General features: G+C 42.4%; 1 protein-coding gene across 2 annotated transcripts; it reads left to right on the plus strand.

The window, feature by feature from the left end:
• Positions 1 to 839: 839 nt before the first annotated feature.
• Positions 840 to 18,150, plus strand: LOC134399451 (nucleoside hydrolase-like). Of its 2 annotated transcripts, none has more exons than XM_063127493.1 (6): positions 840 to 855; positions 7,274 to 7,464; positions 11,583 to 11,762; positions 12,884 to 12,995; positions 14,279 to 14,415; positions 16,838 to 18,149. In XM_063127493.1, the coding sequence occupies exons 2-6, from the start codon at positions 7,285 to 7,287 to the stop codon at positions 17,159 to 17,161; spliced, it is 933 nt and encodes a 310-aa protein (XP_062983563.1). In that variant the 5' UTR covers positions 840 to 855; positions 7,274 to 7,284; the 3' UTR covers positions 17,162 to 18,149. The 2 variants fall into 2 exon arrangements, with proteins under 2 accessions (XP_062983563.1, XP_062983565.1); XM_063127495.1 differs by lacking the exon at positions 840 to 855 and adding an exon at positions 4,090 to 4,113 and having other exon boundaries at positions 16,838 to 18,150.
• The last annotated feature ends 3,740 nt before the right edge of the window (positions 18,151 to 21,890 follow it).

Consider the following 21,890-nt stretch of genomic DNA (forward strand, 5'->3'; position numbering starts at 1 on the left):
CTTTCTGGCTTAACTACCATGGTTAAAGCCATGGTTTAAGGAATCTTCTGAACGGGGCCTCTGTCTTTTAGACCTATGATTCTCAAAACTTGAGTTGAACATAAAGCCAAGGCTATGTGCCTGTTCAACAGAGTAGACAATGGAAATGGAAATGGATAGAGAGAGAGAGACAGATATGTGTGTGCACGAGAGAGAGATAGTTAAGTGCTGTATAGAATTACTTATTTCCAAGTAGTAGAATGTAGTCAACTATGAGAGCTGTCTACCCTTGTGTTAGTAAACTTTGGCTGATGGAGTTACTGTGAGGCTAATAGGACATTCACCCCCTTGATTTTCATGAGTTTTTTGTTTCCTTGTCATGCTTCCATTGTGGAAGTGCAAAGAAGCAGTGAGCTGATTTACTCCTGCTGCTTCATTTCTTTCTTTCGTTGGTTTCTGTTCCCTCACGCCTAAGAAGGGAGCAAGTACATTTAGCTGAAATCTGAAAGATTTGTTTTGTGTATGTCTTATTTGTGGAGAAGAGAGCCACTAAAATAAGTTTTCCCCTTGGTTTTTTAGGCCAGGTTGCTTTTACTGCATTTAAGTGAAAGAAAAAACATAAAGAGATCTAATCACATATCTCCCATGTAACATGTAGTTTGGCCCTAAGAATATTGATTTTGATTTATTATCAGTTCTTTTGTCCAATTGTTGGAGACTTCTGCCATAAACATTCTATTATGCCAGCAGTAAATTTGATAAATATTAACATTATTACAAAACATGTAAGTTAATATTTACCCATTTGTTAAATATAAGCAGGGCTTGAAAGTAACACTCAGAACCAGATTGTGAGAGAATTTCAGAACATAACAGGTAAGGACAGTTGTGAGGGGGGGAAATCATGAAGTGAGTAGGGGAGGGGGGAAATGGTATTATTTTTTGCATAATATTTGATTATAGCACACTGCCATACAGAATTGTGAGGGAATATTTTCTAATGGTGCATCTCCAAGAATTTGCAATTTAATTGTGTTTAATTACACTCCAGAGCAGGATTTTTTTTTATTTTCTTCAGCATTTGATATTGTAAGAATATAATACAAAAGAAGAATACCAGTTAGTACAGCCTTTGTCAACCTGGTGTCCTCCAGATGCTTGGGATTACAGTTCTCATCATTCCTGGCCATTGGCCATGCTGGCCAGGGCTGATTGGAGTTGAAGACCAAAACATTTAGAAGTTAACAGGTTGGAGGAAGGCTGTGTTAATACATCCACAAGAAACTGAATTATATAAAAATGAGTCCCTGGTAGTGCTTGACTTATTTAAAGCATACTTACCCCGCACTTTAGCAGGAAAGGCTCTTGGAATGACTGTCACATCAGCAAAAAAGAAGAAGTCCTTCCCTCATGCTTACAATCTAAAACACATCATACAAAAGGCAAAAAAGGGGAATGAGGTAAGAAGAAGAAAACAAACTCAATAACCAACTGGGATGGAAACAGGCTCACAGTTCAAAAACCAGTGTGCCTATAAGAAACAGCCTGGTGACCCACCTATCCTTGAAATGGTTGCACTGCATCCAAAAGTTGTCGCCTTACAGTGGCCTGTCTTCTGGGGCCTTGCTGAAATCTGCCTACATTGGTCACTTCCTCCCCAACAAGTCAAGCTCAGGGTGAGAGGCAGATCACATACATGCAGCAGATGGTCCTGCTGCTCTTCCTCATAGGGCAGATCGTTCTGAAAGAGGAGAGGAGCTCCAGCCCAACAGGTGAAAACAGCAGTGAGTGGAGATGATGAAGAGGAGAGTTCACCTCACTATCTGATGCGTCTTCAGAGAGCAGAAAGATAATTGGGGAAATGTTATGGGGACCCTTAATGAAACCCACAACTCCCGTGTTTGATCTCCCCCTCTCAGTTTTCAGCAATACTTTGCCTTCTAGTAGCTAATCACAGTAACTAAGGGGGTCAGCTCAAAAGATGAGGGAGCCCCCCTGTAAATTTGAGGGCTGACACCTAAGCTTCATGAGCTCTCAGATTTAATATTTTTTAAAATGGAGAGGTCTTCTAATACTACTGTTGGCTAAGACCCTATTAATACCTTATGTTCTCCATTACTAGCAATCTGCAATATGAGATAGGAAGTAATTAATGAACCAGATACCATTTTGTTTTGCATTTTGCTGCAAAATCAGTTTAGAAAATGGGTTCTTTATATCTCTAGCAATTCTCATCCTATCTACACCCAATTCAAGGTTATTTGTACAAAACACACAAAACGGAAGTGGCTTTGGGAAGGTCTTGTTAGCTATGCTTCCAATGTGTAAGTGTAGCTGGGCCTAAATTCCAACACATTTTTTTAAAAAATTAAAGTTTATATCTTGCATATCTAAAAAGAAACCAGAACAGCATGCAACAAAATAAAATGCATTACAAAACCAGCAATAACAAGAATATGAGTTTGTAAGGTAACCATCAGGACCCATTGGCATTTTCTTGCCTGTGCTCTGCCATATCAGTCCCATTGTCTTTGGATATTCCCTCGCCGGCGGAGAGCTCTCCTCAGCATCGGCGGCGGCGGCATGGACGGCTCTTTGTCGTTTCTTTTACAGGGAAGTCAGACTATCGTTTTCGGGGTGCACTGGAATCGCATAGAAGCGCTCTGGGAGCGACATGCGGATCCCCCAGGAAAGCTGTGCATGACTTGAAAGGAGCCATGGAGGCATGTCCTTTTGTTAGTCTTCTCCTGGCACACTGGTGGTAGCACAGCACATGATGTAGTTTTGCCCTTAAGCACAGGGCATGGGGACCTCTTCCCCCTCCCTGAAAGCTCATTCACAGCTCTTTGAACAAACCCCAAAGACTTAAGCAGAGATGGCATTACCCCCGTAAGGGAAAGAAAAAAATGGAGGGTTTCTTTTGGGATGGGCGTGGTCTAGGAGTTACATGAATGCACCTCTATGCATGTAGAGGGGACACACCACGCACTTTCCCTAATTGTAGAGAATGAGTACAGGTGGCAGTGAGCTAGTCTCTAACTTTTCTTCCTGGTCTAATGGATTTTGACCTCTTTTGTTTTTGGACACCTTATATAAGGTTACACCTAGAATAACAAACTAAATAAACATCCCCAGCCACAGTAATGCAGTACAGTTCCCTCTCCCACCACAGGACTCTGTCCCCTCATTTTGCTATACTGAAGACAAAGGGGCTGTAGTCAGTGGCAGAGCAGCCTACTGAAAGTTCCAGGAGCAATCTGCAGCATCTCCTGGTACGGCTAGACAAAAAGCTCTTGTCTAAAAACCCAGGAAAGTTGCTTCTAGTCAATGTGGTCCAGGGATAGGCAACCTGGTGCCCTCCAGTTGTTTTCAAGTACAACTTAAAATCCTTGACCATTTGGGCATGCTGGCTTGGTTAGAGGAGTTGCACCTTCTTAGTTCAGTCAGTTCTGAATAAGACCGACCATCTCTATAAAAGCCGTCCCCAGCATGGTGCCCTCCCAGATGCGTTAGACTGCAATGCTGGCTAGGAATTAACACATCTGGAGGGCACCAGGTTGGGGAAGGCTGCTCTATAAGCAGCATGCTACGTTCCTAACTAGCTAAAGATTTAATGATTAAAGCAGTTGCCCAGTAAAAATAAAACATAAAATATTAACTAGAGTGAAACAGTACCGATACCCAAGGAAGCGGGGACACTATTCAGCGGGTCTGCTGGCTGTTTTTCGGGAAAACCGTGTCTTCAGAATTGCACTGCAGGCAGAAATGCAACAGGTGCTGTACAACCTCTTCCCACGCAGTGTGGAGCGGCGACCCTGCCTCTATTGGCATTTTGGGTACAGCTGTCTCCAGCACTCGACACTCCCCTTCCCGTCGAGGTTAGCACTTCAGCCCCGCCCGCCCTAAAACCTCGGAAGCCGCAACACGTGTCCGGCGGGTCTTCCAACGCAGCTGCCATGGCAACGGCGCTGATCTCTGCCCTGTCCATGCGCAAACTGACCGCCGGTGGATTATTTAAGGACTATGGGGGAGGGTCTATCAAGGGGCAGCGGCCCGTGATTGGCCAACTTGCTTTTGAGCGTCGGGGCCTTTTGCTGTGCGGTTGAGAGAGAGCTGCGACCCCTGTGACTGCAGGTAGGAGGCGGGACTGGGGCCGCGGGAATGGGCCTGTCATTCATGAAGAGGGCGAGCCTGTTGCTGCTCCACGTGTTAGCCCCGCGCGCGCACCGCCCAGGTTTAAGGTCGGTGCGAAGGCGCTCATTACCTCCTGCCACCTCATTCAATGCGCCTTTGACTTTGCCCGGCTTTGCCTCGCAGTATCCCCCTTCGCTTCCATAGCGCGTGGAAGCCTGAGGACTGGCGCCTGTGCGCTTTGACGTTTCAATCGTCTTTACACCTCTCCGCCCGTTGATCTCCTTTGTGCCTCCCCCTTATCTACACTAGTGCTTTAAAGCGCTATATAACAGTTTTGACAACTGTATATGGAGTCTGTCCTGGTTCCCAACAGTTGTCAAAACTGTTATAAAGCAGTTTAAAGCAGTAGTGTTGTTGGAACTTGGAGAACTCCCAAACTTGGAGAACTCCCCTTTCATTGATCGTGAATTTAGCTGGTCTTGCTTCCTAGTAAACATGCGTAGAAGCAGGCTGTTGGCAGAAGTTTCAACCAGTGCTAGGGAGCGCAAATAGATTCATGTTTAGGGGCGTGGGGATCTGCAAGTTTTCAACAAAGTTGCAAGACTTTTTTCCTGTCTCAACTCGCATAGGATTGCACCCTAACTGCCTGCATGTTTACTCGGAAGGAAGTGCCGCTGATTAAGACTGCAGTTCTATTGCACACTCATTGGGGAGTAAGCCCATTGAACCCAATGGAGTATTATCATCATTTTTATTATTACTACTTTCGAGTAGGCCATGCATAGGTTTGCATTCCTTACAGCGCAATCCTATGCATGTCAATTCAGAAGCAACTTTTCCCTTCTGTGGACTTCTTGTGTACGGGTCTTCATCCTTTCCCCCCTTTTCCTCTCCTGCAACACCAGCAATACCGCCCCTTGAGCATCCGGCCACAAAACATTGTATTGAATACAGTTAAAAATACACGTTGAGGGTAGAGCGGTGTCCTTTCAATTTACCAGAAGAACCGGACTTTACCAGCACCCAAAAATAGTGCTGGGGGGGGGAGGTGAAATCAGAAAGATGTCATGTGATTCTTCAACATGCAACACAGGACGACAGTGGGCTATAACGCTGGTGTGATGGAGCCCTCACTGCACTCTGGAAGCCACGCTTGCCTGCTTGTTTCATTGTCAATAAGTTTCCAAAATACAGATTCTTAAACATTGATTTTGGGCATTTCCACACACCCAAGTTTAACCTGTTCAGCCCTATCCCTCAAACTCTTCACAGCACCATGTCCAGGAAGCAATATTTGTAATAAAGTCTACAAACTGGAACAAAAATACAAGTGCTAATCTAGTCAGAAAGACTAGAGCATTTGAAAATGTACTCTTCAGATAAACTTAACACGTTGCCATATCTTCATGGCAGAAAAACCCTCACCAGCTGCCAAATCATTAGGGTCAGTTCTACAGCATCTCAAAAATTGCCACCTTTTCTGATAAGGATGCTGTGTAACAGTCCCATGACAGGTAGACATTCAAGAGACATTTTTAAAAAATATATATTACTTTGAATGTTTTCTACATGGATATGCCCAAAGTGCCCCACAACACAAGAACAGCAGTACAGTAACAGGAATTACAATAACAGTTACAAAATTATTTGGTGATAAACCATTTCATAATGAACTGCTCAGGTATGTATGTATAAGATTGCAATCTAAATGACCCTGATGGTGGTGACAGTGAATATAGATCTAGGCTTCATTGTTCATGTGAGTAGTTGACGTCTATCATATACTGATGGACATATCATCACACACCCCCATATTCAGCCTGCTGCAACATGAGCTAGCATTGGCCATGATCCTGTTGGTGCCCAGGGCTGAGTGTGGAGAGTAAAGATGGGAAAGACAAATGTCTCACATCATCACCATGATCTGGAACTTATTTTAGTTGTGGCAAGGTCAGAAATGTTGAACATACATAGCTCTGCTTAAGCTTGCAGGCAAATCCTTTTCTGTGGTGCACTGTTTATTTTAAGGACTGAACAGCAGAGCTGCAGAGACAAAAAAAATACACAATCACTAGAGTTATATTTTATAGGTTTTTACTGACAGCAAATAAATATAGGTAGAGAAAAAAGGTATCATGGTACTAATTAATGCAATGTAAATCAACCAAAACTTATTAACAAAGTTTATAATATGATTACAAGAACATAGCTCATTTTACAAGAACACAGCTCATACATTACCCATCATAGGTTTCTGTTACCAGAAGGTAATCCCTATGCAGGAGTGACCATGCCTTTCCCCTTTCATGTCTTATAGTACTTCCTCAAATGCCAAGCTTGGTTATGTTGTTAATTTCAGTCATCAATTGGTTCATCTACCTCCAGTGTTCCTGCCTGTCCTCGCTATTCATACGCCCTCCCACACACCACTTGTTCATTCCCTTGTCTCCTTGTAACCATTATACTATCTACTGAACACCCCAACTTCCTCATCTTCTATTATGTTTTTGTACTTTTTTGTCCTAGTACATCCCCAGTTTCTATACCTTCATGAGTTTTGTTTTGTAACTTTCCAAATCCCTTTGCATGTATGCTAACATAAACACCGCAGTCACTATGTTGCTGCAGGCCTTTATTTGCAGGCCTTTTCTCCCTCTGACATGCCCATGCCAACTCCATGCTATCCTATCATGATCAGTATCATGTATGAGTAACATATGCATGTGCTCAGTTGATACATACCTTTAAATCACTACAAGCTTAATGCATGCCAGAACCCTTTATCCAAATTGCTGTTATCATTGATACAATGGAAGTGGGGTGGTGGGCTTGGTGAAATGGGTCTTGCAATGTTTAACAGTTAGAGCAATATTCAAATGGAGAATAACATTAATGTAAATTATATTGCACTAGCTTAAGGGATCTCTAGCACAATCCCAATAATGTTAGCTTGTGTGACATGTTTGCCAGGGAATCCTGTTGTGCCCAGCTAACACTACTGGCATTGCACTAGAGGTCCCTTATGCTAGCACAACATAATTTCCATTAGTGGTAGGGGCTGATTGGATACTGTCGATTGAATTACCCTTCTATCACTATAGCTCCACTCACATCTGATAAAAGATAGTTTATTAAAATTAGTCATGTTCCTTTTTCAAAGGCATTTCTGAAATGAAGAAACTTCTGCTCATTGATGTTGATTGTGGCGTTGATGATGCTCAAGCGTTAATGATGGCTCTAGCATCTCCCAGTGTTGAAGTCCTGGGGATTACTTGCTGTTATGGAAACAGTCTGTTGGAAAATACATGTAGAAATGTACTCCGCGTGTTACACGTTTGTAACAAACTTGAGGTAATCTGCTGAATAATTTTTTGAACACATTTTGCATGGTAGTGCCCACAAAAGTAAGGGACTGGCATCCTGGCCTTATGCATATTTACTTGCATGTAAATCCATTTTTAATTATTATTATTATTATTTATTTATTTATATAGCACCATCTATGTACATGGTGCTGTACAGAGTAAAACAGTAAATAGCAAGACCCTGCCGCATAGGCTTACATTCTATTAAAATCATAGTAAAGCGATAAGGAGGGGAAGAGAATGCAAACAGGCACTGGGTAGGGTAAACAGGCACAGGGTAGGGTAAAACTAACAGTATAAAGTCCAAACAGCATCAAGTTTTAAAAGCTTTAGGAAAAAGAAAAGTTTTTAGCTGAGCTTTAAAAGCTGCGATTGAACTTGTGGATCTCAGATGTTCTGGAAGAGCGTTCCAGGCATAAGGGGCAGCAGAAGAAAATGGACGAAGCCGGGCAAGGGAAGTAGAGGCCCTTGGGCAGGAGAGAAACATGGCATCAGAGAAAACATGGCATTTTAGACATAATAGCAGTGTGACTACACCTGTGATGTCAAACAATGTGGCTGCTTCTTGAATAGTTTTATGAAATCATCCTGGTATCTATTATAACCATATAGAGACATGGCTTCCTGAATGTGGTTAGGCCTATGTTTCATTGTTTGCAGTGGAAATTGTTGTGAACTGCCCAGTTATTGGACGGTATAGAAATGTAATAAATAAATAAATATCAAGTAATTGTATTCAGGGATTCAGTTTAAGTGGGATTCCTTAATTAGTTGGATCCAGGATCTTCCTTCTGTTGACAGAAGGACTCTGTTCATGGATGGTGCCACCACCTGATTTTCAACCCCCACTCCCTACACATACCAGACCTCACCCCATTCAGCATGGTCCCTCTACACTGTATATAGCATTTTCAGGGGCTGGAGAGGCTGCTGTGAGGAGGAGGGGACAGGGAAGTCCTCTTCCACACCAACCTAGCTGCATGGATGCCTAAATCTGGATCCTAACCGTGATGGCTACATAACCATGGTTTAACCACCCTCACTAACCATGCATTGCAAAACGGTTAGCAGCCCTAACTGTGGCCTTGAATGTCATCTGAACAGACCACCATGGTTAACTGTGGTTAACCAAGCACTACCACAGAGATCCTTGGCAAGGTTGGCTGAAAACAGCCCTGCCGTTCTTGCTGGATCTCTATGGTTGAAATGGGCGATCTGACTCTTGGCCATTATCAGTGCCATCCCTGTCAATGGAATCAGATTATCTTGGTTCGGGAAAACTGCAAAAATAAAAACAATGACCAGCAATGCTGGTTTTGGCCATTTTTATTTATTTTTTGCTGTTTTTCCAAAGGTCAAAAACCAGCTGGTGCAGTACTGGCTTGGTAATGGCCGTCTGTGACGTTAGCAGCACTGGCCTATAATGGCCACCGCTGGCAGTGTTAGGGAGTGGCCAGAGATTGCAGGATTCTGCCTGACAGTAGATGTTAGGGAGTGGTTAGGTTAACCATGCTGCAGAGGGTGTTTAAATGGTCGTCTAGCAGCGACACATTTAGTGGTTAGTATTAACCACCACGCAATGTGGTTAGCTTAATCACTCTTCCCCAGGTATCAAGTATCGTCTGGACAGGGCTAGAGAAAGTATCTGCAAAGGATTTTGCTATTAAATACCATCTGACCATTTGTTATATTTGTTAACCGTCCATGTAAATGTTTAAAATTAAATAAAAATATGATGTACATTGCCTTTCTGTACTTTCTGCCCAAACCAAATATAAAAGGAAAATATATATTAAACACACTACATAAAATCAGGTACAGATAAAAACAAGAAGCTAATTAAAAAGAGCAGCCAATGAAAAATCAGCGGCAGAAAAACAAATTATTCACCAGGCGAAAGGCTCTCTAAAAAAAAAGGCCTTTAGTTGTCAAGAGAGGTTCGACAGGAAGGGGGCTAAACAAGCCTCTCTGGAATGGGAGCTTAGGCACAGCCACTGAGAAGGGTTATCTCATGTCCTCTCCAAATGCGCCTCAGATGTAAGCAGGGCATATAGAGGGGCCTGTCCAAAAGATCTTAAAATCAGGGCAGGTTAATATAGAGCTTCATCCCATGTACCTGCTTCCCTCGGATTATCCCCGTAGCGCTAAGCTTTTGCGGTTGTTGTTGTTTTTGCTCCCGGGCGACAGCGATGCTTTGCATACCAGGGAGTTTAAGGGGGGGGAAATGTAAAAAAATCATAAAAAATCAATGGATGACCCAATTCAATTCAAATTTGGTATGCTTAAAGCTCTCCCTAATATCTATTACTGTGCCAATTTTGGTATCTTTATCTTTAAAGCTTACACAGATGTAAGCATTCCTTTAAAATCCTGCTCCTGTGCCCCAGCGGCGGCTGGGAAGATACGCTCAAAAAGTAGGGGCTAAATACGGTGAATCTTTTGGCTTTATAGAACAATTAAGGCAGGATGCATGGGAGTACTTCACAATCAAAGCAGATTATAAGGTGGAAAACTTCTGAGTCCTTTGCATGCAGTTCACAGTGATTGCACAGTATAACGCTGGTGTGATAAAACTCATAGAAGTCAGTCTTTTGGATAACCTGATCCAGATTCATGTAGGGTTTTAAAGCGCATAACCAGTACTTTGAACTGGGGCTTGTCCACACGGGCGCTTTGCCCCTGGCTTGCTTCGGAGTGGCGGCAGGTGATCTACATGACGCAGCCGCCACTCCAAATCAATCCAAGGGCAAAGCCCCAAAGCTCCACACTAAACAAGTCGGAGACTTACCCTGACTTTTTTAGATTGGAGGAAGGCTCCACCCCTCTGCGGAGCCTTGTTAAGGAAAAATAAATAAAATTTAAAGGGGGTGGGGGTGGAAATCCCTCCAGGGAGGGAGCACCCCGTTCCTCCCCCCTTGTTCCCCCCTATTAGCTGTAAATGCGATCCTTTGCATTTACAGCTAAACAAAACAAACAAAAAAACACATCAGCCCCATTTCCCCATTAAAAAACCCACTTACCAGAGCAGAGGGCGCACGGATGCTCCCCGGTGCCCCCGGACCGGCCTTGTGAATGCTCGGGTGGGCGGGCGTGGTGGTAGGAAACCCTCAGCTGCGCTCCTCCCCATGTAGATGCTGGGAAGGAGCGTCAATGCAGCTGTGCTGCGGCTCAAGCCACCGGGCGCAGCATTAGCGAACTCGTATAGATGAGGGCTTGATGATTCATTGAGCCCGTCTACACTTGTCTAGATGAAACGTAACAAGTTGGCAGAGATGACGTCAGCAGTCACGTGATGCTGTTGTTGTTACGTTTCTTCTGACTTTTAAAACCGTTCCACTTTCTGTTAAAATCGTTGTAAAACTAACAATGTGCCCCAACCTTTCGTTGTATTCAATGCCGTCTTTCAAAGTCATGTCTCTTTGCTTCCTGATTAGGACAAGTGAGGGCTTTTCTAGGGGAGGGAGAGCTGGCACAACGCGACGAGGGGGAGGGGGAGGGGAGGGAGGGCGGTGAAAGAGGGGACAGGGGCTTAATTTTTTTTAAAAAACGCTTATCTTTCGGGGCGCACGTGGCCCCTTTAAGACGCTGCAGGGCTTCCCTCGTCCCTGCCGGCTTATCCCGGCAGGTCTAGCTCAGAGTCACCGGAAGAAGGAGGTTTACTTCAGAGCCGGTATGAGCATAATGAAGAACGTTCTAAAGAAGAGTGTGCCGGGGTAAAACGATAGAAGAAAAGGTATTTCGATTGACTGGGCTCAAGTTGCATTTTGTAACGTAGCAAGGGAGGACGCAACAATGCACTTAAACAACGGTGTAATGAATAGTGTAGATCCTGCCATTGTCAAGTTCAGGTAAAATCAACAGTTTCGACCATCCAACCTATTTAACCCATTCTCACACAATCTGACATGTGAATGTATCTGTCAGTGTACGAAAAAAGCACAATATCTGATCTTACTAAGCCTATACAATTAGGTAAATGTTAGTTTAATCATAATTTGGGTTAAATCCAACTGAAGATTTGCTAGTTGGCACTTGTGGTCATACATCATGATGAATCAGTGTTCTTTAAATTTCATAGTATATTGGCTTCGTATCTTGTAATAGATTCCTGTTTATCGTGGTGCATCTGCTCCAATACTTGGTGGAGATCTGCTGGAGGAATTCTTTCATGGAAAAGATGGATTGGGTGATGTTCCTGATCCCAGTGCTCCAGGATTAGACCTTCTGCAGGAAGAGCATGCCGTGGCTGCAATATTAAGAACAGCCAATGAACGACCGGGTCAGGTGAAATGATAAGATATAGCTGGATAGTATTATAATAGGTTAATATTCCCCCTTCTTGTAATGGACATCTTGATAATCCCTTTCCAAGCTTCTCCCTAGAGAATTTTATGAACCAAGGTGGATGGATGCAAATGCATGTGGTGCACATACTCCCAACGTTTCTTGTTAACTGCAAAGGGACGAAAACACTGAAACCAATAAAAGTAATGTTAATAAGAGATTGCCAATGGTACCTCCAGTAATACAGTAAAGGGAGGAAATGGAAATACAGTGGACTTCACTACCACAAGATGTGGTGATGGCCTCGAATTTGGATGGCTTTAAAAGGGGGTTGGATAAATTCCTGCAGGAGAAGGCTACTAGTCTTGATGGCTAAGTGCAACCTCCAGAATCAGAGGCAGTAAATATGTAGACACTAGTTGATGGGGGACATGGGTAGGAGGGTGCTGATGCACCATGTCCTGCTTGTGGTTCCCTGGTTGGGCACAGAGTGCTGGACTAGATGGAGCCTTGGTCTGATCCAGCGTGGCTCTTCTTACATTCTTAGATACAGATGTGATAGCTATTTGTAAATAAGCCATTATACAATTATTATCAGATAATGCTTTTAAAATATTCATGGGGAAATGAAGAGCGGGAACCTAAGAGGCTAACAAAACTCAGACCACATCCATGTCACCTCTGGATAGTTCAGCTGTATTGGAATAGGATGTACTGCTAAGACAGGAATCCTAGAAATGTATCATAACCAGGACAAAACAAAGCTTTGCCAAATGGAAGCAAGCTAGGTTTCATTGTGGACATGGCCTTAATGTCCAAGAGAAAACCTGTGTTTTGAGTTTGGTGAAGTTAGGGTAGTGCAGGATGGCATGGCATCTGTGCTGTAATTTGAACCAGGCACTTCCTGACTCATAAGTCATGATTTGATTATATTATTGCACTGTTGCCAACTGACCAGGGGGGAAAAAATTGAACAGCCCTTCTCCTGTGTTTGTAGCAGCAGCTTGATCTGAAGAAGGACCAAGTTAACAACAGAAGATTGTCATTCAAGACAATATAACTATATAAATAACTCACTTTGGAATAACTCACCTTGGAAAATTATTGTGCGTGCCTTATAGGTTTCTCTAGTTGCTACTGGTCCCTTGACAAATTTAGCCCTGGCAGTGAAAATGGACCCAACACTTCCTAAGAAGCTTAAAAATGTATTCATCATGGGAGGAAATACTGAAGGTAAGTGATCTGAAGAGGGCTTGTTAGGTATGCTTATATCGAACTGTCTTGTGAATTCCTATTTCACAACTGGTTTGCTTTTTAAATAATATTATTGTCTTCTGAATGCTACTGTGTGTTCATATCAACTGCCCTGTGGGGCAATCCTTATGAGTTACTTTTTAATATTGTTTGTAGTGGGGGTTTTTAATTAATGTACTGTTATCTTACTTGTAAGCTGCCCTGGAGAGAGTAATATCCTGAAATCAGGATATAAATTTAATAATAATAATAATTAATAATATATTTAAGTGATTTACATAAAGTGATATTGGTTTGAGCTTCTATTTTGCTTTAGAGAATAATTACATTGATAGTAAAACAATTTGATTTCAGAGAAATCTGATTTATTAATCTTGATTTTAAGGTAACATGCCTTTCTTTTGTGTGAAAAATTTCTTACCTCTTTTGGGGGCATTTGAAAATGTTTTCTGCAGAAAAAAACACCTAATAGTGTAATTCTATAAATGTCTATTGAAAAGTGAGATTAATTGTTTTCACTGGAGCTTATTCCAAGGTAAGTGTATATAGGATTGTGGCCTAAATTGCATTTTAAAGTATTTTTTTATTAAGTATCCAGATGAAGCGAGATAAATGATTATGGCAACGGGCCAAAGAAATAATTAATGCCCGAGAAGAAATTGTGTACGCACACAGCTGGGGTTTCATTTGAAGTATTCTCATGAGAAAATCTCATTTCTGAAGAGGCAAGACATCTGCACAATTTAAAAATATGGGTTGCTTCTTTGGGAGTGGAAGTTTTTGCAGGAAAAAAAACTTCAAAGGAGGCTCTGACTACAAAGTGTTGTTACTCACACATAAATTATTTTCATTGTGGTCTAAGTGCTATCGAAATTTCAGAGCTGACATTTCACTCCCTACATGAATGTAAGGGAAAAGGTATACCCACCTACTTAATAACGGATGAAAACGTACAATTTATGTGCTGGAAAGCTGGGGATTCAGGGAGGCTCCTAATGTACAAAATTAGACAGATTTCTTCCCCATCTTTTGGCCTCGAAAAGGTGGTGAGATGACTTACATTGATAAAAACATACACATCTATATTGATTTTAAAAAAGATGTTCTATAAATATGGGCATGATGTTCAGCTGTGGCAATGTACATAGCTGTGGGTTTTGATTTTACACCTGTACAGATAACATGTTAGGTGTGAAGCACCCTTAGAAGCTAAATAAACTGTGTAGTAGTGAATTGCTGTAACTAATTTTTGTTTCTGTTAGGCAGAGGAAATATTACAGTCTGTGGAGAATTCAATTTTGCAAGTGATCCAGAAGCTGCCTACATTGTCTTAAATGAGTACACCTGCCCAGTTTATATTGCAGCGTGGGAGTTCGCATGTTCTTTTCCACTCTCCTGGGTAAGATATTAAGTCAGCAATCCTAGATCCACTTACCTGGGAGTAAGCCTCCATTGAACTTAATGGTATTTACTTCTGAGTAGATGCATAGGATTTCACTATAAATGTTACTATAGGGTGGCATTTAAACCGCAAGTGTTTCAGAGGGTTCTTGGCTAACTATTTCTAATATCCATAACACAAAGGGTTTACACTAGCCCACTGGATATATATTTTTTTAACTTTTAACAGCTGCTCTTCCTCTTGTTTCTGAACAGTTGTATGGCTCCTTTGAAGAAAAAAAGTCTTAAGTCCTATTAAGATCAAGGAGGTAGTTTTCTGTTTCTTTAGGCCCTGACCATAATTTTATACATTATTCATTAAATAGGGAATAAACCAGCTCACCTCCTCTCTAGATTCATTATTTTACATTCACAAAGCTACACATGAAGGGACTCCATACTAGTGTCCCATCCCGTATCAGTGCCTCCTCCCCTGCTAGTCCTGAAAGAATGTCTGATACATTGGTTCCCTTCTTGCCGATATTAGAGATAAGTAAGCTTATTCATCATTGCCCCATGCCACATCCTCCTTCCATAATTCTCTATAACAGGCCCTTGTTTCTTTGTTTCTCCCCCTGCCCTTCAATTTTATGCAAGTGTTCTTCTTGCTGCGATTGTCCCAGGCAGTCAGTGTATTATTCTTGTATGGTTCCCTCGTGCAACTGCTCATGAGCCTGCACATCTCACTGCTGAGCATGCACCACAGTAGACTTCCAGAGAACAACTGAACAGCTTTATTAAACAGGTGACAGATACAACTGGCACAGAGGCTGACATACAGAGGACTGACTGAGGGGAGGAGAAGAACACAAAACATAAGTCTGATCGCTTTGAGTCTGTGTGGTCTTTTGCAGCAGTAGCTTTTTAGGCTCTGGCAGGGTTGCTACTTGCTGACAGGATTGTTGATCTGGAACTTCAGGTGATTCAGGGCGGCGTTCTCCAGGAGAGTCTTGTGAGCTGTAATCACGCTGTGGCATGGCTGAAGCATAGCGTCTCCTCAGGTGCCTGTGGTGCCTTTGATGATGTTTTCCTCCATTAGCCCTTTCATCCTAGGAATGAGGCTCAGATCGTTTGCGCGTCACCGTTGCAGGAACCCATTCACCCGCCTGCCTGCATCCATAGCCTCTGCTGTTCGACAATAAAGAAGCAGTGATGCATTAGTGTCATTGTGCCTTTTCTAACTTGTCTGATAAGTCATTAGCTACTCTTGGATGTTACTGATGAGGGGAAAGCCCCAGGGTGGATCCGCAGTGGTTGAGATCACTCCACATACAACATGATCCTTAATGAGGGATTTGCACAAGATTCCAAAAGCTTATGTTTGTGCCAGTAGCTTCAAATGTGTAACATAGGGGTCAATGCTCTCCCCTTCCTTCTGGGCTTTGGTAAAGAATTTGTGCCTTTCATAAGTTATATGAAGAAGGTATAATGAAGGATCTGTTTTAGGATTTGTGGGCTGTTGCTGGAATAATGAAGCATTCATTTGAAATGAAAGTTCAACACTGGGAGTCCTAAAATGAGAGACTTCAAGGTTCATCAGATGAGCGGTTTATCACAGGCTCGCTACTGCCCACTTACGGATGTGTGTGCGTCCTTTAGATGACGACATCTGCCTCCCGTGCACCTCCCACTCTCCGCTTGTTTTTCCATCGCAAAATAGAACACTTTTAATCCAACTTTTTTTAAAATGGAAGATAGTTAGAGGAGGTTCAGAATAACTCATATCATAGCTGCTCCATCTCCTCTCCTCCCCGCCCAGTGGAATGCCCCCTTTCCTCCTCACATGCTGCTTTTCTGACCTCGGAGGGGCCTCCATACAATTCTTTCTGCTCCGGCTGCAAGACAGTAGGGGAGGGGTGCAGATCTTCAACTCCCCTTTCCAAAGTCAGAACACTGTCTCTGACCTCAGAGGAGTTGAATTATCCACTGTGTGGTCCCTGGGATGCTTGCCCAGGGACCATAGGAATGCTCTTTAAGGTAATATAAATATTTCATAACAGCCCTTTGACCCAACAAAAACTCAGATGTTAACATTTCATTAGGTTCCTGGTCACATCATACCCCTTGCAATTTTGTAATTAAATCCCATTTGGTAACTATTTGGGCAAGGGACCTTGACAATTCATAATTTCATATTTCATAAATGTGATAATTCTAGTCTACGCAAAGGAATCTAATACCCTCATGACTCTATATTTTCCCCAAGAACTAAAATCACTAGTAGTTCTTGCCACTGTGAATTCTCAGTGGAATACTACTAAACCTGAGGGCAATAATACTGCAGTTAGTTAAACTCTCCTTATATTTATCTCAAACTTTTCACATAATTCATCATGGGGCCAAATAGTTCATAATAGCCAGAATTGTTCTTTACTTTGCAGGATTTCTACGATGAATATGTTAATCAGAATACCGAGAAAGCCGAGTTCATGAAGAAAATATATGCTCATTCTTTAGAAATCTCAAAGACGGAACACCCAGGCTTTGTTTCTTGTGATTCCTATGCTATGGCTGCTGCCATTGACGAGAAATTTGTCACAGAAGTCACAGTAATTGGTGTAAGTGTTGAGCTGAGTGGTTCACTAACTAGAGGAATGATGGTAATGGATTGGAATGACAAACTGAAAAAGGAAAACAAAGCCTTTGTAATCAAAAGTTGCGATTTAGGCAAGTTCCAGGTCCTTATGATGGCTGCTTTAAAATAAAAATGGGCTTAGTGAAGTTCCATACCCCACTATTCATGTGCTTAGATGGGCAGTCTGATCTTTACCTATTGCTACACAACCAGACATTTGTGTTGAGACAGCTAAAACAGCATCCTCTGCAATGCAGGTGGGGTAGAGTCAACCATGATGAAGATGGAAACAATACTATAGCCTTTTGCTAGCACACAAGGGCCAGATCTACACTAAGCAGAATATGACACTTTGAAAATGGTTTGAAAATTATCTGTGTGTGTCCTGGGCCTCAACAGTTGTCACTACTGTTATAAACCATTTTAAAGCAGTAGTGTAGATCCTGCCAAGGTGTACTAGATGTAACGGGGCCGGGGGAGAGAAATGCATTTCGTGGGTGTGTGTGTGTGTGTGTGTGTTTAGGATTTGGCATAAAAGGCCCTGTCATCAAATAGCTTCTAGACTTCTGTAACATTTCTCTTCTGCAATGCCAGAGAAAGGAAGCATTGCTATGTCATTAGGCATTTCCACAGCCACCATACAATTAATATTAATTATCTCTTAAATAAGATCTGTAACAACGTGCCTGTGAAAGATCCACTCTAAAACTTACAGCAGAGAAAGAGAACACCTAGTACATGGTAAAGCATCTTGATTGTTACTTAAGAGCCTTTAAAGCACATGTTATTTTATACAATGAAATAGTTGTTTAACTATTCAAATTAATTCACCTACACAGAGTAGGCAGGATTTTATTGAGATCTAGTATACATGTATTGAGCATAATCTAGAAAAAAAAAAAGCGTAGGTCTGATTTTTCTGTAGTGCATTAAAATTGCTATTAAAGCTAATATTAATGTTAACATATGACAAGGACATACCAATTAATTAATTATGTCGGTGAAATAAAAGAAAGGCAATGCTGTAATAATTTTTTTTAAATTGAATTATTTTGTTACTTATTGACAAAATAAAGCAAACACATCTACAAACATAGCTCATATATTCAATTTATTTAAGAAATATTGAAATCTTCAACATCTGTACGTGTGTAACATTTTAAAATATTTAATAAATATGAATTTTAAAAGTTTTAAAAACGTATGTATACCAGCCTCACAGGATATTCAGGCACACTCTGCTTTCTCCAGATTGTACCTATGCATTGTAACTCAACCAGCTTTTTGTGCCATGGGTTGATTGGAAGAGGGAGGATGAAGGGGTGGTGGGGCTGGCCCCACATTCAAAGTAACTTGTAGCAGCTTCTTAGAAACTCTACCTCCAAGAGCCCATACTGGGGTCTTCCGGTTGGTCAGATGCCAGAGTGGAAGCTATCTGTGTAAGGTTCCAGGAGGAATATGACCCTGACGCTGATAGTACATTCTTTAATCATTCCTCAGGTATAGAAAGGGAAGTATGGCCTAGCCCAATAGTTCTCAAATAGTATAATTAACTTCCCTTAACTGGGGGAAGGCATGGAGTACCACAAGAGATGTGTGATGTTTCAGGAGGGGATATCATCCTGAAGAAGGTTTCTTCCCCTCTAGCCATGACTTGGATGGATGAATGCTCTGTAACAGAGAGTGATTGCACCTGCACTGCTCCATCATCCCAAAGTGATTGGGAAAAATGGATGTCAGAAACAGGTACTACTTCAATATGACATTTCTTTGGACAGGCTTTAGGAGTGGTTAAAGGGATCCTGTACTCCTATTCCTTTTCTGATGTCTCTATTGGAATTAGTACCACAGCCCATAGATCTTTGCATGCAGCAGCAGCAAGTGATATACGAATGGCCAGTATGTAATCAAATGACACTAGAAATAATGGAATGATGCATCTGGCATACCTGTTGATATATAGATGCGTGCAATTATCTTCTGTTTTCATAGCGAATAATTGCTATTCTCAGTAACAGGAAATATCACTGGGGCATAATATGAATGAAAATTAATCTGCTGCTTAAGTAAATGCTGGTGTTAAACAAATACTGATCATTTTCAGATGGAGGAATACTTTGCTTGTATACCATAGTACTGCTATTTATTCATTTACAATATTTATATACCGCTCTCATCCAGAAGATTTTGGAGTAGTGAACAACAAATAGAAGAAAAGAACAAAAAATACCATAATAAAAATAAATTTTTTAAAAGAACAAAGTTCTGATAAAACACCAGTACTGGGTAAAAGCACAGTCGGTCATTTACAGAAAGCTGCCTGAAACAGCATCATTTTCAGAAAGCTCCGGAAGCAATACAACATTGGCACCTCTCTGACCATAGGAAGGGGGCCACCACAGTGAAGGCTCTTTTCTGGTGGACATACCATAAGAGGACCTCAGTGACTGGGCAGGTGGGTAAAAGAGAAGGCGCTCTCTCCGGTAGCCTGTTCCCAAGTTGTTTAGAGCTTTGTACACTAGTACTAGAACCTTATATATGGCCTGGTAGAAAATAGGCAGCAAGTGCAGTTCCCTCAGCAAAGGAGTTATATCCTGAAAAGGAGCAGTTCCCGACATTAGCTGAGCTGCTGCATTCTGCACAAGCTCTAGCTTCTGGAGAACCCTTAAGGGCAGCCTGACATAGAGCACATTGCAGTAATCTAGTCTTGCATTTACTAGCACCTGTACCACTATTCCTGTACAGGAGAGGCTATAATTGGTGAACCAGCCGAAGCTGGCAAAAGGTACTCCAAACCGCCCCGGCCACTTGGAACTCCTGTGACAGTGATGTAACTAGGACTATCCCTCAGACTACAAACCTGATCTTTCAGATGGAGTGCAAGCACATCCAGAACAGGCAATGAGCTTTTCTCCTGGACTTGGGAACCACTCACTCACAGGGCTTCAGTTTACTGGCCCTCACTCAGCCCATTACTGAGTCTAGATATAGGTCCAGGACTTGCACAGCCTCTCCTGATTCAAAAGTCACAGGGAACTAGAGCTGTGTGTCATCCAGCCTACTGATGGCACTTGAACACTCTCGGTGGCTTCATGTAGATATTAAACAATATTGGGGGCAAGATGGTACTCTGGAGTACCTCATCGTTCAATTGCCAAGGGCCTACGGGATAGTCACCCAATGTTACCCTCTGAAATCAACTCTGCACGTCGGACTGGAACCACTGTAACACAGTGCCTCCAATGCCCATCCACAGAATCAATCCAAGAGAATACCATGGTCAGTGGTATCAAAAGCCAATGGGAGATCGAGCAGAATTAATAGGGTTGCACTCCCTCAAAAAAACCAAGATTATGGCAACCAGCTTGATTGATAACTGGCAAATAGAGGGAGAAAACGTGGAGGCAGTGACAGACTTTGTATTTCTGGGCGCAAAGATTACTGCAGACGCTGACTGCAGCCAGGAAATCAGAAGACGTTTACTTCTTGGGAGGAGAGCAATGACAAATCTTGATAAAATAGTTAAGAGCAGAGACACCACACTGACAACAAAGGTCCGCATAGTTAAAGCAATGGTATTCCCCGTAGTAACCTATGGCTGCGAGAGCTGGACCATAAGGAAAGCTGAGCGAAGGAAGATAGATGCTTTTGAACTGTGGTGTTGGAGGAAAATTCTGAGAGTGCCGTGGACTGCAAGAAGATCAAACCAGTCCATACTCCAGGAAATAAAGCCAGACTGCTCACTTGAGGGAATGGTATTAAAGGCAAAACTGAAGTACTTTGGCCACATAATGAGAAGACAGGATACCCTGGAGAAGAGGCTGATGCTAGGGAAAGTGGAAGGCAAAAGGAAGAGGGGCCGACCAAGGGCAAGATGGATGGATGATATTCTGGAGGTGACAGAGTTGACCTTGGGGGAGCTAGGGGTGGCGACAGCCGACAGAAAGCTCTGGCCTGGGCTGGTCCATGAAGTCACGAAGAGTCGGAAGCGACTGAAAGAATAAACAACAACAACAACTCCCCCGTCCCTCTCTTGATAAAGGTCTTCCATCAGGGCTACCAAGGCCGATTCAATCCAATAAGCAGGTTGAAATCCAGACTGGAATGGCGCTAGATAATCAGAATCCTTCAAGAGTGCCTGCAGTTGCTCTGCCACAACCCTCTCAAGTACCTTCCCTAGAAAGGAGGTGTTTACAACTCGGTGGTAGTTGTCTAATACCATTGGATTCAGGGATGGCTTCTTCAGAAGTGGTTGCCTCCTTAATAATTAGAACATTATTACTATGGTTTGGTCATGTGAACACATTCAGGAAGAACTGATGCCAGATTTTGTGGAGCAATGATTAAATATGTAAAATCTATTGTGAATATGGTTTAGGACAGGGGTGGGTAGAGGGTAGATCTCCAGATATTCTTGACTTCAACTCCCAGAAGCCTCTGCTTGTATGGCAAATTATGAGAAATGCTGGGAACTGATGCCAAAAAAACCCTCATTCTGCCCAGCCCTGGTTTAAGGCACAATCCTACTCTCAAGGTATGCCAGCTGAGGTGCTATCTGATATAGGGAAGCCCCACTACAGCAGCAGCAACTACTGCTGCAAATTGGACACAATCCAATTCAACCGCATGGATGTGCCAATGTAAAGCTAAACCAATTTATCTACTATGCCAGCATGACTCCGCTAGTGTAGCAGGGGATATGGGGCCGAGATGTGGGTGGAAATTCAGATGGCAAAGGAATAAGGGGACACAGACTGAGAGACTCTTGTGTAGGAGAAAGAATAAATGCAGGATGAAAATTGCTTGGAGGGGGCAGAGGCTATAAAAGGCGTGGTGAAAGCTAGTAAGGGGCTTTGTCT

The sequence above is a fragment of the Elgaria multicarinata genome, chromosome 5 (genome assembly GCF_023053635.1).
Source record: "Elgaria multicarinata webbii isolate HBS135686 ecotype San Diego chromosome 5, rElgMul1.1.pri, whole genome shotgun sequence".
NCBI classification, from domain to species: domain Eukaryota; kingdom Metazoa; phylum Chordata; class Lepidosauria; order Squamata; family Anguidae; genus Elgaria; species Elgaria multicarinata.

Bases quoted from the DNA above. Each gene is read 5' to 3' on its own strand.
- LOC134399451 (XM_063127493.1), top strand. From the start codon at position 7,285: ATGAAGAAACTTCTGCTCATTGATGTTGATTGTGGCGTTGATGATGCT. The intron at 11,763-12,883 runs GTGAAATGATAA...CGTGCCTTATAG, and splicing joins CCAATGAACGACCGGGTCAG to GTTTCTCTAGTTGCTACTGG. The intron at 14,416-16,837 runs GTAAGATATTAA...TTTACTTTGCAG, and splicing joins GTTCTTTTCCACTCTCCTGG to GATTTCTACGATGAATATGT.